This window comes from Schistocerca nitens, chromosome 9, assembly GCF_023898315.1.
Source record: "Schistocerca nitens isolate TAMUIC-IGC-003100 chromosome 9, iqSchNite1.1, whole genome shotgun sequence".
NCBI lineage: Eukaryota > Metazoa > Arthropoda > Insecta > Orthoptera > Acrididae > Schistocerca > Schistocerca nitens.
In genome coordinates this window covers 302,551,053-302,565,279 of record NC_064622.1, presented here as the reverse complement: position 1 = coordinate 302,565,279, position 14,227 = coordinate 302,551,053, and the positions used below count along the sequence as shown (strand labels likewise).

Here is a 14,227-nt window from a genome sequence, read left to right as displayed (position 1 = left end):
GCAAAAAGGTGAATGGCCTTTCAGATCATGATGCACAAATTTTAACTCTAAAAGATTTTTGTGCTGCAACACGTATTAAATATAGTCATCAGCTGTTTAGGAAAGCTGATCCAGTTGCTGTAGAGACCTTCGTAAACCTTATCAAGGAACAAGAGTGGCAAGATGTTTATAGCGCTGATACAGTAGACGATAAATATAATGCTTTTCTCAAGACTTTTCTCGTGCTCTTTGAAAGTTGCTTTCCGTTAGAACGTTCAAAACAGGGTACTAGCACAAACAGGCAGCCTGGGTGGCTGACTAGAGGGATAAGTATATCTTGTAGAACAAAGTGGCAATTATATCAAAATGTTAGAAACAGTCAGAATCTAAATGCAGCAGCCCATTACAAACAGTATTGTAAGGTGCTTAAAAATGTTGTTAGGAAGGCAAAAAGTATGTGGTATGCAGATAGAATAGCTAAGTCTCAGGAAAAAATTAAAACCATATGGTCAGTCATAAAGGAAGTGGCTGGTCTGCAGAGACAGGTTGAGGGTATAGAATCAGTGCATAGTGGGAATGTCCGTGTTACTGATAAGTCGCATATATGTACAGTATTTAATAATCACTTTCTGAATATAGCAGGTGAACTAAATAGAAACCTAGTCCCAACAGGGAATCATATAGCGCTCTTAGAAAAAAGTGTTTAGAGACTGTTACCTAAAATGCTCCTCCATGATACTGACAAGAGGGAGATTGAGTTAATAATTAAATCACTAAAGACCAAGAACTCTCATGGATATGACGGGGTATCTAGCAGAATACTGAAGTATTGTTCTATGTATGTTAGCCCAGTACTTAGCCATATCTGTAACTTTTCCTTCAGGAGTGGTTGGTTTCCTGACCGATTAAAGTACTCGGTAGTGAAGCCATTTTATAAAAAGGGAGACAGGGATAATATTGACAATTATAGACCTATTTCTATGCCATCGGTGTTTGCTAAAGTTATCGAGAAGGTTGTATATACAAGGTTACTGGAGCATTTAAATTCACATAATTTGCTGTCAAATGTTCAGTTTGGTTTTAGAAATGGTTTAACAACTGAAAATGCTATATTCTCTTTTCTCTGTGAGGTTTTGGACAGATTAAATAAAAGGTTGCGAACGCTAGGTGTTTTCTTTGATTTAACGAAGGCTTTTGACTGTGTTGACCACAAAATATTACTGCAGAAGTTGGACCATTATAGAGTAAGGGGAGTAGCTTACAATTCGTTCACCTCTTACTTTAAGAACAGAAAGGAGAAGGTAATTCTCCGCAATATTGAGAGTGGTAGTGATGTTCAGTCCCAATGGGGCACTGTTAAGTGGGGCGTTCCCCAAGGGTCGGTGCTGGGGCCACTGCTGTTTCTTATTTATATAAATGATATGCCTTCTAGTATTATAGGTGATTGAAAAATATTTCTGTTTGCTGATGACGCCAGCTTGGTAGTGAAGGATCTTGTGTGTAATATTGAAACAGTATCAAATAATGTAGTTCACGAAATAAGTTCGTGGCTTGTGGAAAATAATTTGATGTTAAATCACAGTAAGACTCAGTTTTTACAGTTTCTAACTCACAATTCAACAAGAACCGATATTTTGATCAGACAGAATGGGCAATTTATAAGTGAGAAGAACAGTTAAAGTTCCTAGGCGTTCGGATAGATAGTAAGCTGTTGGGGAATGCCCATGTCCAGGATCTTGTTCAGAAACTAAATGCTGCTTTATTTACCATTAGAACAGTATCTGAAATAAGTGACACTTCAACACGAAAATTAGTCTACTTCGCATATTTTCATACGGTTATGTCGTATGGTATTATTTTTTGGGGTAATTCTTCTGATTCAAAAAGGGTATTTTTGGCTCAGAAACGGGCTGTTCAAGCTATATGTGGTGTAAGTTCGAGAACCTCTTGTCGACCCCTATTCAATAGTCTGGGAATTCTGACAGTGCCCTCACAGTATATATTTTCTTTAATGTCGTTTGTTGTTAGCAATATTATCCTATTCCCAAGAGTTAGCAGCCTTCACTCAGTTAATACTAGGCAGAAATCCAATCTGCATGTGGAATGCACTTCCTTGACTCTTGTGCAGAAAGGAGTGCAGTATTCTGCTGCATCCATTTTCAATAAGCTACCACAAGAACTCAAAAATCTTAGCAGTAGCCCAAACACTTTTAAGTCCAAACTGAAGAGTTTCCTCATGGCTCACTCCTATTCTGTCGAGGAGCTCCTGGAAGAGCTAAAAAATTAAGCAAATTCCAGTGTTACATTGTTGATTTTCTTTATTTAAACTTACTTGTCACCTGAATATGTTTTTTTATATTTCATTTTATCTGTTTCTAATATCGTGTTATAATTTCATGCATTGACTCGTTCCATGACCATGGAGACTTCTCCTTAATTTGGTCCCACGGAACAATAAATAAATAAATAAATAAAATAAAATAAATTATTTGCTGGATGTATTCCAACCTCTGTCTTCCTCTACAGTTTTTGCCCTCTAAAGCTCCCTCTAGTACCATGGAAGTCATTCCCTCGTCTCTTAACAGATGTCTTATCATCCTGTCCCTTCTCCTTACCAGTGTTTTCCACATATTCCTTTCCTCTCCAATTCTGCGTAGAACATCCTCATTCCTTACCTTATCAGTCCACCTAATTTTCAACATTTGTCTGCAGCATCACATCTCAAATGCTTCGATTCTCTTCTGTTCCAGTTTTCCCACAGTCCATGTTTCACTACTGTACAATCCTCTACTCCAGACGTACATCCTCACAAATTTCTTCCTCAAATTAAGACCAATATTTGATGTTAGTAGACTTCTCTTGGCCAGTAACGCCTTTTTTGCCATAGCTAGTCTGCTTTAGATATCCTCCTTGCTCCGTCTGTCATTGGTTATTTTACTGCCTAGGTAGCAGAATTCCTTAACTTCATCTACTTCGTGACCATCAATCCTGATAAATTTATCGCTGTTCTCATTTTTACTACTTCTCATTACCTTTGTCTTTCTTCGATTTACTCTCGATCCATACTGTGTACTCATTAGACTGTTCATTCCGTTCAGCGGACCATGTAATTCTTCTTCACTGTGAGACTATGTCATCAGCGAATCGTATCATTGATATCCTTTCACCTTGAATATTAATTCCTCTCCTGAACCTTTCTTTTATTCCCATCATTGCTCCTCGATGTACAGATTGGACAGTAGGGGCGGAAGGCTTCATCTCTATCTTACACTCTTTTTAATCCTAGCACTTCATTTTTGGTCATCCACTCTTATTATTTTCTCTTGGTTGTTGTACATATACTATATGACCTGTCTCTCCCTACAGCTTTCCCCTACTTTTTTCAGAATTTCGTACATCTTGTACTATTTAACATTGTGGAACGCTTCTTCCAGGTCAACAAATCCTATGAATCTGTCTTGATTTTTCTTTAGTCTTGCTTCCATTATCAACTGCAGTGTGAGAATTGCCTGTCTTGTGCCTTAGTTTTCCTAAAGCCAAACTGATCGTCATCGAGGGCATCCTCAATTTTCTTTTCCATTCTTCTGTATATTATTCTTGTAGGCATCTTGGATGCATGAGCTGTTAAGCTGACTGTACGAAAATTTTCACACTTGTCAGCTCTTGCTGTCTTCGGAATTGTGTGGATGATGCTTTTCCGAAAGTCAGATGGTATGTCCCCAGACTCATACATTCTACAGACCAACGTGAATAGTCATTTTCTTGCCACTTCGCCCAATGATTTTAGAAGATCTGATGGAATGTTATGTATCCCTTCTGCGTTATTTGACCTTAAGTCCTACAGAGTTATTTTAAATTCTGATTCTAATATAGGATCCCATATCTCTTCTAAATCAGCTCCTGTTTCTTCTTCTATCACATCAGACGAATCTTCCTCCTCGTAGAGGCTTTTGATGTATTCTTTCCACCAATGTGTTCTCTCCTCTGCATTTAACAGTGGAATTCCCGTTGCACTCTTAATGTTAACCTTTGCTTTTAATGTCACCGAAGGTTATTTTGGCTTTCCTATATGCTGAGTCTGTCCTTCCAACAATCATTTCTTTTTCGATGTCTTTACATTTTTCCTCCAGCCACTTCGTCTTAGTTCCTTGCGCTTCCTATTTATTTCGTTCCTCAGTGACTTGTATTTCTGTATTCCTGAGTTTCCCGGAACATTTTTGTACTTCCTCCTTTCATCAATCAATTGAAATATTTTTTCTTTTACTAATGTTTTCTTCACAGTTACCTTCTTCGTACCTATGTTTTCTTTCCCAGCTTCTGTGATGGCCCTTTTTTTGAAAGGTCCGTTCTTCTTCAACTGTACTGCCTACTGAGCTATTTCTTATTGCTGTATCTAGAGCCTTAGAGAACTTCAAGGATATTTCGTTATTCCTTAGTACTTCGTATCCCAGTTCTTTTCGTATTGATTCTTCCTGACTAATGTCTTAAACTTCAGCCTACTCTTCATCACTACTATATTGTGATCTGAGTCTATGTCCGCTCCTGGGTACGCTTTACACTCCAGTATATGATTTTCAAATCTCTGTCTGACCATGATGTAATAAAACTGAAATCGTCCCGTATCACCCAACCTTTTCCAAGTAGACCACCTCCTCTTGTGATTCTTGAACAGGGTATCCGTTATTACTAGATGAAACTTGTTACAGCACTCAGTTAGTCTTTCTCCTCTCTCATTCTGTGTCCTAAGCCCATATTCTCTGATAACCTTTGCTTCTACTCCTTCCCCTACAGCTGCATTCCAGTTCCCCATGACTATTAGATTTTCATCCCCCTTTTACATACTGTATTACCCTTTCAGTATCCTCATACACATTCTCTCTCTCTTCATCTTCAGCTTGCGACATCAGCATGTACACCTGAACTATATTTGTCGGTGTTGGTTTGCTGTCGATTCTGATAAGAACGACCTTGTCACTGAACTGTTCACAGAAACACACTCTCTGCCCTATTTTCCTATTCATAGTGAATCCTACTCCTGTTATACCATTTTCTGCTGCTGTTGATATTACCCTATACTCATCTGACCAGAAATCCTTGTCTTCTTTCCACTTCGCTTCACTTGACTTCGCTGACCCCTACTATATCTAGATTGAGCCTTTGCGTTTCCCTTTTCAGATTTGACTTCAGGACCACATACTGAGCAAGTAAGCAACATGGGACTGTTATTATAAAATGAAATTTTCAGTGTAGGTCAAAAGAGATTCATCTCCCTTCCAGTGTGGCTGTAGGTCAATTACTTGGACATGCAGGTGGTGTGTGTGTGTGTGTGTCTATATATATATATATATATATATATATATATATATATATATATATATGGTTATAATAGAGGGAAACATTCCACGTAGGAAAAATATATCTAAAAACAAAGGTGATGTGACTTACCAAATAAAAGTGCTGGCAGGTCGACAGACACAAACATACACACAAAATTCAAGCTTTCGCAACAAACTGTTGCCTCATCAGGAAAGAGGGAAGGAGAGGGAAAGACGAAAGGATGTGGGTTTTAAGGGAGAGGGTAAGGAGTCATTCCAATCCCGGGAGCGGAAAGACTTACCTTAGGGGGAAAAAAAAGGACGGGTATACACTTGCGCACACACACACATATACATCCACACATATACAGACACAAGCAGACATATTTAAAGCAATGGGGCTTCAAGCACCAGCGATGTCACAGCCTATCTCTGACCTCACAACGACGTAATGATGACCTCACAACGACGTAATGATGACCTCACGACGACGTAATGATGACCTCACGACGACGTAATGATGACCTCACGACGACGTAATGATGACCTCACGACGACGTAATGATGACCTCACAACGACGTAATGATGACCTCACAACGACGTAATGATGACCTCACGACGACGTAATGATGACCTCACGACGACGTAATGATGACGTCACAATGACGTAATGATGACGTCACAATGACGTAATGATGACGTCACAATGACGTAATGATGACGTCATAATGATGTAATTATGACATCACATTAACAACCTATCTATGACGTCATAATGACGTAACTATGACGTCATGATGACGTAATGATGAATTACGTCATGATGACATCATGATAGTGTAATATTTTTATGTAGTTATGATGACATACTTGGTGGACTTTTGCCAACAGCGTGGACCTTATTTCCACATGTTTTGATACTGACCTTACATAATATGACGTCTTTAGCCCACTGCTTGACAGTGCCACAACCTACATAGCTATATTTTGTTAAGTCATGATGATGTCATGGTGATGTACTTGTCTTTAAATATGTCTGCTTGTGTCTGTATATGTGTGGATGGATATGTGTGTGTGTGCGAGTGTATACCCGTCCTTTTTTCCCCCTAAGGTAAGTCTTTCCGCTCCCGGGATTGGAATGACTCCTCACCCTCTCCCTTAAAACCCACATCCTTTCGTCTTTCCCTCTCCTTCCCTCTTTCCTGATGAGGCAACAGTTTGTTGCGAAAGCTTGAATTTTGTGTGTATGTTTGTGTGTCTGTCGACCTGCCAGCACTTTCATTTGGTAAGTCACATTACCTTTGTTTTTCCACGTGGGAAAAATATATCTAAAAACAAAGATGATGTGACTTACCAAACGAAACCACTGGCACGTCGCCGTGCCAGCGGTTTCGTTTGATATATATATATATATATATATATATATATATATATATATATATATATATATATATATATATATGGAAACATTCTACGTGGGAAAAATACGAGGGCCGTTCAGAAAGTAACCTCCGGTTGATTTAAAAAAATACACCAAGTTAAATAAAAATATTTTAATATATACATCTTACAACTACATCTTTGCACTATTTTTCTACATAGTCTCCATAGCGATTGAGGCACTTATCGTATCTCTTCACAAGCTTTGAAATTCCTTCTGCATAAAAATCACCCGCTTGTGCCTGGAGCCAGCCTGTGACCGCATCTTTGAGCTCTTCGTCGTCATCAAACCGCTGTGACCCGAGCCATTTCTTCAAATGCATGAAGAGGTGATAATCACTTGGCGCCAGGTCTGGGCTGTAAGGTGGATGGTTGATAACGTCCCACTTGAAGGACTCAAGAAGGGCCGTTGTTCTGCGAGCAGAGTGAGGACGGGCGTTATCGTGCAAAAAAACGATGCCGGAAGTCAGCATACCACGGCGTTTGTTCTGTATAGCCTGTCGTAACTTTTTTATTGTTTCACAGTACACGTCTTGATTAATGGTCATACCACGTTCCATGAATTCAACCAACAACACCCCTTTGGCATCCCAAAACACCGTTGCCATCAGTTTTCTGGCAGAAAAATCTTGCGAGGCTTTTCTTGGTTTGGTAGGCGAATTTGAATGTGCCCACATCTTTGATTGTTCTTTTGTCTCAGGGTTCACGTACTTAATCTAGGTTTCGTCACCGGTCACGATTCTGTTTAACAATGGTTCTCCTTCGTCCTCATAACGTGACAGAAAGTCTAATGCAGAGGCCATTCTTTGAGTTTTGTGGTGGTTGGTAAGAATTTTGGGCACCCATCGTGCACAGAACTTGCGGTAACCCAATCTTGCTGTCACTATCTCGTACAAGAGAGTCTTAGAAATCTGTGGAAAACCAGTAGACAACTCCGACATTGAGAAACGTCGATTTTCACTAACTTTTGCATCAACTGTCTGAACGAGTTCGTCGGTCACCAATGATGGTCTACCGCTCCTCTCTTCATCATGAACGTTTTCTCGTCCACTTTTAAATAAACGTACCCATTCACGGACAACTCCTTCACTCATAACTCTTGGTCCGTACACGGCACAAAGCTCACGATGAATAGCTGCTGCAGAATATCCTTTGGCTGTAAAAAACCTTATGACAGCACGCACTTCACATTTGGTGGGGTTTTCTATTGCAGCACACATTTCAAACTGCCACAAAAACTAAACTAGCGCAGGTACGACGTTCACTCGACCACGGCTTGATGCCGACTGACCTGTTGAGTGCGTGAACGCACAGATGGCGTCGCTACTCCCCCCACAACCCGCACTGTGACCAATCGGAGGTTACTTTCTGAACCGCCCTCGTATATCTAAAAGATGATGTGACTTACCAAACGAAAGTGCTGGCAGGTCGACAGACGGATTATTCCTCCTGTGGATAGGCCCCAGGAGTCAAGGCGAAGAGATAAACAGCAGCCTATCCGACGCCGGCTCGTTCCATCGGGCGTGGCGCCGTCATGTGTTCGAAGATCCGATAGCTCGTGCAGCAGCTCTGCAGTACCCTTGTGCTTAGTACCGCCAGTTCTCGGGGTCGAAATCCAAGTGCAGAAAGGTCACTCGCCGACGCTGGAGACCATACACCCCCTCCAATTCAATGTTGCGGTGGACACAGTAAACTCAACGTCTCGGTGCAGGTTGGAGATGGCACGCCGGATGGACGGCGTGTCGTAGTAGGCCGCCTTCTGGGAGTGACACCAGTCGAGCCGGAGATGATCTCCTACTACCTGGGCGTCGATCACGCTGGCGATGCCGTCTTTAACCGCCACCACGTCAGGCTTGCGGATTCCCTCAGGTGTCCGGAGGTGGGGCTCCACCGAGACGTTGAAGCCCCTCTGCACGAGTCCACGAGCGACATAACGCACGATCGCGTTATGTCGCTTAACTCGGGACCCGTGCGTGCTTTTTTTTATATATATATATATATATATATATATATATATATATAAAAAAACAAAGATGATGTGACTTACCAAATGAAAGTGCTGGCAGGTCGACAGACACACAAACATACACACAGAATTCAAGCTTTCGCAACAAACTGTTGCATCATCAGGAAAGAGGGAAGGAGAGGGAAAGACGAAAGGATGTGGGTTTTAAGGGAGAGGGTAAGGAGTCATTCCAATCCCGGGAGCGGAAAGACTTACCTTAGGGGGAAAAAAAGGACGGGTATACACTCGCGCACGCACGCACGCACGCACGCACACACACACACACACACACACACACAAGCAGACATATATTTTTCCCATGTGGAATGTTTCCCTCAATTATATTGATATCAGTAATTTGAACCCAACAATTACGTTTGTTATTGTCACTGTTGCATTTCGAAATCTTTTCTGTCGTCTTATTTTCTCTTTCTGTTTTTGCCAGTAGTTTCACTTTGTATTCACCTTCTCCTTTTTACCGTAATCTGCTATACAATTTTATCCCCCTTATATATACTTAATAATACGTAACCCACTTCCAAACCATAACCAAAAAAAAAATTTTTTTACCGCTTTCAACACTACCGCCGCTATAAAATCCACCATTTCTAGTTCACAAACAGTTCCTTTCACCTTTTAAACAACCATTTCGGCTAGTTCTAATAACTTTCGCTTTATTTCCATTTCCGTTTTTCCCACATCACTGATAATTTTTATCCGCTTCACACAGGTTTTAACGTCATTATTTCTTCGTCAGACAATTGTTAGCCTCATTTTCATAATCTGGTCTTTAAATATGTCTGCTTGTGTCTGTATATGTGCGGATGGAGATATGTGTGCGCGCGCGAGTGTATACCTGTCCTTTTTTCCCCCTAAGGTAAGTCTTTCCGCTCCCGGGATTGGAATGACTCCTTACCCTCTCCCTTAAAACCCACATCCTTTCGTCTTTCCCTCTCCTTCCCCTCTTTCCTGATGAGGCAACAGTTTGTTGCGAAAGCTTGAATTTTGTGTGTGTGTGTGTGTGTGTGTGTGTGTGTGTGTGTGTGTGTGTGTGTTTGTGTTTGTTTGTGTGTCTATCGACCTGCCAGCGCTTTCGTTCGGTAAGTCACATCATCTTTGTTTTTAGATATATTTTTCCCACGTGGAATGTTTCCCTCTATTATATTTTTATATATATATATAATCATTTTAGGAAATATAGGTGCCTTTGGCACCTCATCTGTAGATGGACTTTTGCTGATAATGGGATTTTGTCCTCTTAATATTAAGATTGCCATCTATTGGTTAGTAGGTGGAGGAAAAAATGTACACATCACCGAAAAAAAATACATTGTCTGTCAAAATGAATGGGAAATTAAAAATTTGACTGTAGAAATCTGTTAAATGAAGCATTTTCAATTCTCAAAAGCAATTGAGTTTGTGTAGACCTGATAAAGATGGGCCAAACACTGAATATGGCCAAGGTGCTGGAGAGAGAACACCGAAGCTCATAATGTTTGACTGCCTCATTTATGTATGAGCTGCTACCTAAGCCATCAAAGTAGAAATTTTTCCATCTTCTTTCCCTGCCACCCGTTGAGCACCAGGACAAGGATATGGGAAAATGATGCAGCCAACAAACCATCTAAGGAAGCTTGCAGAGATGGCTTTATGATTCAGTGTGCTGTCCCCCTGCACACTTTATCATAAGATATATGGATCATGTGGCAGTAGAAATATGAGTGATTGCAAGTAAAAATGCAGACTATCAAATTGACCGTGCGGGCTTGGTAAACCTCATGCCTGCCATACCAATGAAAAGAAGTGGTGCTTACCACTCACCAGGCTACAAATAGGACAGTGTCTGTTGACACACAGTTTCCTCTTCTAGCATGACAATCCATCTCCATGTGAAGCTTGTGGAATACCACTCGTGGCACAACACATTTTAGCTACCTACAATATGATTCACATGCTGACTTAAGATCAACCCTCAGCTTGGTTGGAGATGTGTTCACCATCCTAGCTGTCAACAGTAAAAATGTAAAGTGTTGGGGAGAAAATATTGGTGATAGAGTGGATGGCTACCATATGTTCCTGGGTTATTATTGTAGCAATTTTCTTTGTGAGAACAGACATTGTTTGAACCAGGATGTGTGTTTGTTTATATCCATTAAGGGTGGTGTTGACCATGCTTTTCTGCACCCTAAATCCATCATAATCAGTGGAGAGGCTGGAAATGGATCCAACATGTAAAATGTTATGAATGGAGTGTCAGTGGCACCTTACCTATATTGAGAAATAGAATAAATGTTGTAAAGGATTGATGCCAGCAGATAGCTTAAATTTAAAACTGGTTCTTCATGTTCTTCCTCTAAAAATGTTCTACTTAAAAATGGATTTTTAGTTTGATGTAAAATACAGTGTGTTGTTTAGTAGTAGTTTGTGTGTACAGTTGTTTCGTGGATAGTGGACCACGCACCAGCACATGGCCTGGGACAGGTGCTTGTACTGTTTGATGGAGAGTACTAGAAATGTGTGCGTTGTATGTAATGTAGAATTATAGCCAAGTAGACCAATACGGCAACCACAGTGAAAAATAAATTAAATAGCTATTGTCTAGACTCTAGTGTGCCTCCTTTTAGATGCTAAGTGAATGGCTTATTTGTAGAAATAAATGAAGAAATTACAGAATGTTTTTCATTGATCTGAGATGCTCTCCAAATTGAATTAACAGGGAGTTTGTACACTGCGTGTGAATGAATCACAGAAATGCTCAAAGAAGTACTTGGGAGATGGTACAGGGAAGATGGTGCACATTCCAATAAGCGTTATACTCAGTTTTGAGTGACCCTGTTGTAACATGAGTCAAAAAAACAAATCGATAATTGCCCTTTGTACCATCTGCAGGGAGGAGAAGAATGATTGTTACATTGTGTACGTCTAATCACACACTGTACTGTGTAAGAGTGTAGCTTAAGATGTATTTCAGTATTTTGTGCCCTGTAATTAAGATTGTTGTGTCTAAGACTTTTTACTTTCATTGTTACAGGAGAAAAACAAAAGGACCAATCCGACTCCCATGGAAATCAGTAATGAGAATGTGGATGCTTCTGGGGACAAGGCTAGTGAAGCTGAGGAGGAAGAAGATCCAAAAGAAAAAGGAAAACTAAAACCAAACTCTGGCAATGGATGCGATCTTCCCAACTACCGGTGGACACAGACTCTGTCAGAAGTGGAGGTTAGTGTCATATTAATATCAATAGAACAAAAAACCATTCCAAGTAAATTGTACTTTTTTATTCACTCTATGACTAATTTTGGGCGAGACTCATTTTCAGATCATCATAACATAGTTGAAAATGGCCTTTCCCAAGATGTTAACATGTGCAGCAAACAGTTACAGTGCTGTAACTGCTCGTTGCATATTTGTGACATCTTGGGAAATGCCATTTTTGACTACGTTATGATGATTTGAAAATGGGGTCTCGGCCCGAAACTAGTCATGAAGTGAATAAAAAAGTACAATTTCCAACTTTGGTCTGGTGTTTTGTTCTAGTGGTTAACGGAAGTTTCTGACCCAAGTTACTCCAGCATGCTGGAAGTTCATAAATATTAAGATCAGTTTTATGTATATTATCATCTGGATGTTTGTATATACTGATTTTTTACACAAGTTTTGGTTCAGACACTGTGCAATTATCCCATCATACTATTTTCGATCTGAGTCCTCCACCTTGTGAAACCAAGTGCTTACTGGGTCGGCTATGGACTCTTTGGCTGCTAGTGAGCACACATTAGTATATATGGATGGCTGAAACTTTACGCACCCTATCAATATGAATCAAATCGGTTAGAGCAAGTGTGTACTGTCCCCTTGTTAGCTCCAGGATAATGCACTCACAACTGCACAGGAAACTGTTCTGACCACGGCTGACACTTGCAACATTTTGAGGACATTGCACAGTTGCTGTTCAGGATCAAATACAACAGTGCAACCTGCAGTCTTGATTAGCATCTGTATTTTTGTTCAAGCATACATTTCTTGCAGTGTTTCCATATTTTTGTTCTGTCACTATGTATATGTATGTTTAAATGTAGACATTGTAGAAATTGAAAATAGATGAAATTAATAGATTAAATTGGCTGTGTGGTTATGTACGTAACTTGAGTAAATTTCAGTTTGATGTAAGACCTAAGGACGTTTTTAAAGTGACTAAATACCAACAGACTGGTATAGTTGTATGATTTTCGGGTGATTTCAAAGAAGAGGCTATCACGCTCTACTGCTTGTTTCCTCACACAGCTGCAAAGAGTCAATCTGTTTAATACTGTTAATAATAAAATTCTCATCTACCGAGTGGCAAAAGATGGCAGGGGTTTGCTGATAAAGTTCGTATTTGATGCTGCTTGAAGTCCAGCTCTTGGAAATAGAAAGTTGTGACATTGATTTGCTGTGTGCAGCATCAGTGTGCTAAAATCTGAAAACAATTTGAAGATGCTTATATAAGCTGGATCTGATAAAATTTGTGAAATTGTGATGATTTGCCATCTTTATTAATAAAAAATTTTCCTTTTTGAAACCACACTCAGAAAACTATTAAATTCAAAAACTTCAGAGATTAGAAGCAGCAGTAAATTTAATTTTGGGTTGTTAAATCAGTTGGAGAAAAATGTTTGATATATTAGAGAACCTACATGTGAAATTGGATTACTATGTAACCAGTCTGATTGACTGTTAATATGTGCTTCTTTAGGCAAAACACAGCAGAGTTCACTAATATTCATCTCACAAACATTCTTATGCAATAGAAATTTTGACAGAATCCTGAAACAGGGTATTATTAAAATAGCAACTGAGGGAAATAGTTTATGAGAAGGCCCATTCTCAGTACAAAAGTAAATATATATTGCTGCATGAGCCTCAGCAAATTTCATTTCACCAGCTGTCATTGGCCATTAAAAATTACATTATTTCATTGAAAAAAAATCTGTAGTTACCTGAGTATCGCAGTAGATAAGGAAGTTTTGTTTTGAACCATATAGCAAAAAAACACTCTCCTTTGCATGCTATTGGTTTCCAAAAATCTAATTTCGATATATCACACTGTTTGAGAGACAAGGGGTGTTACGAATGTTTCATTCTGGCTGTATTCCTGGCATGTGATTGGAACAGTGTGTGTACATGACAATCCATTTTCTCAAAATTTAAGATAGTGACATCCTTCCAAGTTTAAAGAATAATTCAATGTGTTACCTACGTTTCATTAACAATAATAAATGCTCTAACATGCGCAAAATGTAGATTCATACCAATCACTAGTTTTCATTGCAAACTGTTAGAATTTTTTACAGTAGTTTACTTAATTTTGAAATATCACAATAACTATGACTGTTAACGGAATGATAGGTATTCATTGTGATGCTGACTAATGATGTTATGAGGCATGATAGAATTAAATTATTTTATGGAACAGTTTCTTTAAGATCCGAGACAGATTGCAGATC

At 39.5% G+C, this 14,227-nt stretch overlaps 1 protein-coding gene across 1 annotated transcript in view; it reads left to right on the top strand.

Moving 5' to 3' along the window:
* Nucleotides 1–14,227, top strand: part of LOC126203767 (nuclear migration protein nudC) — a 58,277-nt gene that overhangs the window by 18,766 nt on the left and 25,284 nt on the right. Inside the window, exon 4 of the mRNA XM_049938136.1 lies at nt 11,772–11,960. Coding sequence (XP_049794093.1) covers nt 11,772–11,960 — 189 coding nt within the window. The remainder of the gene's footprint in view (nt 1–11,771; nt 11,961–14,227) is intronic.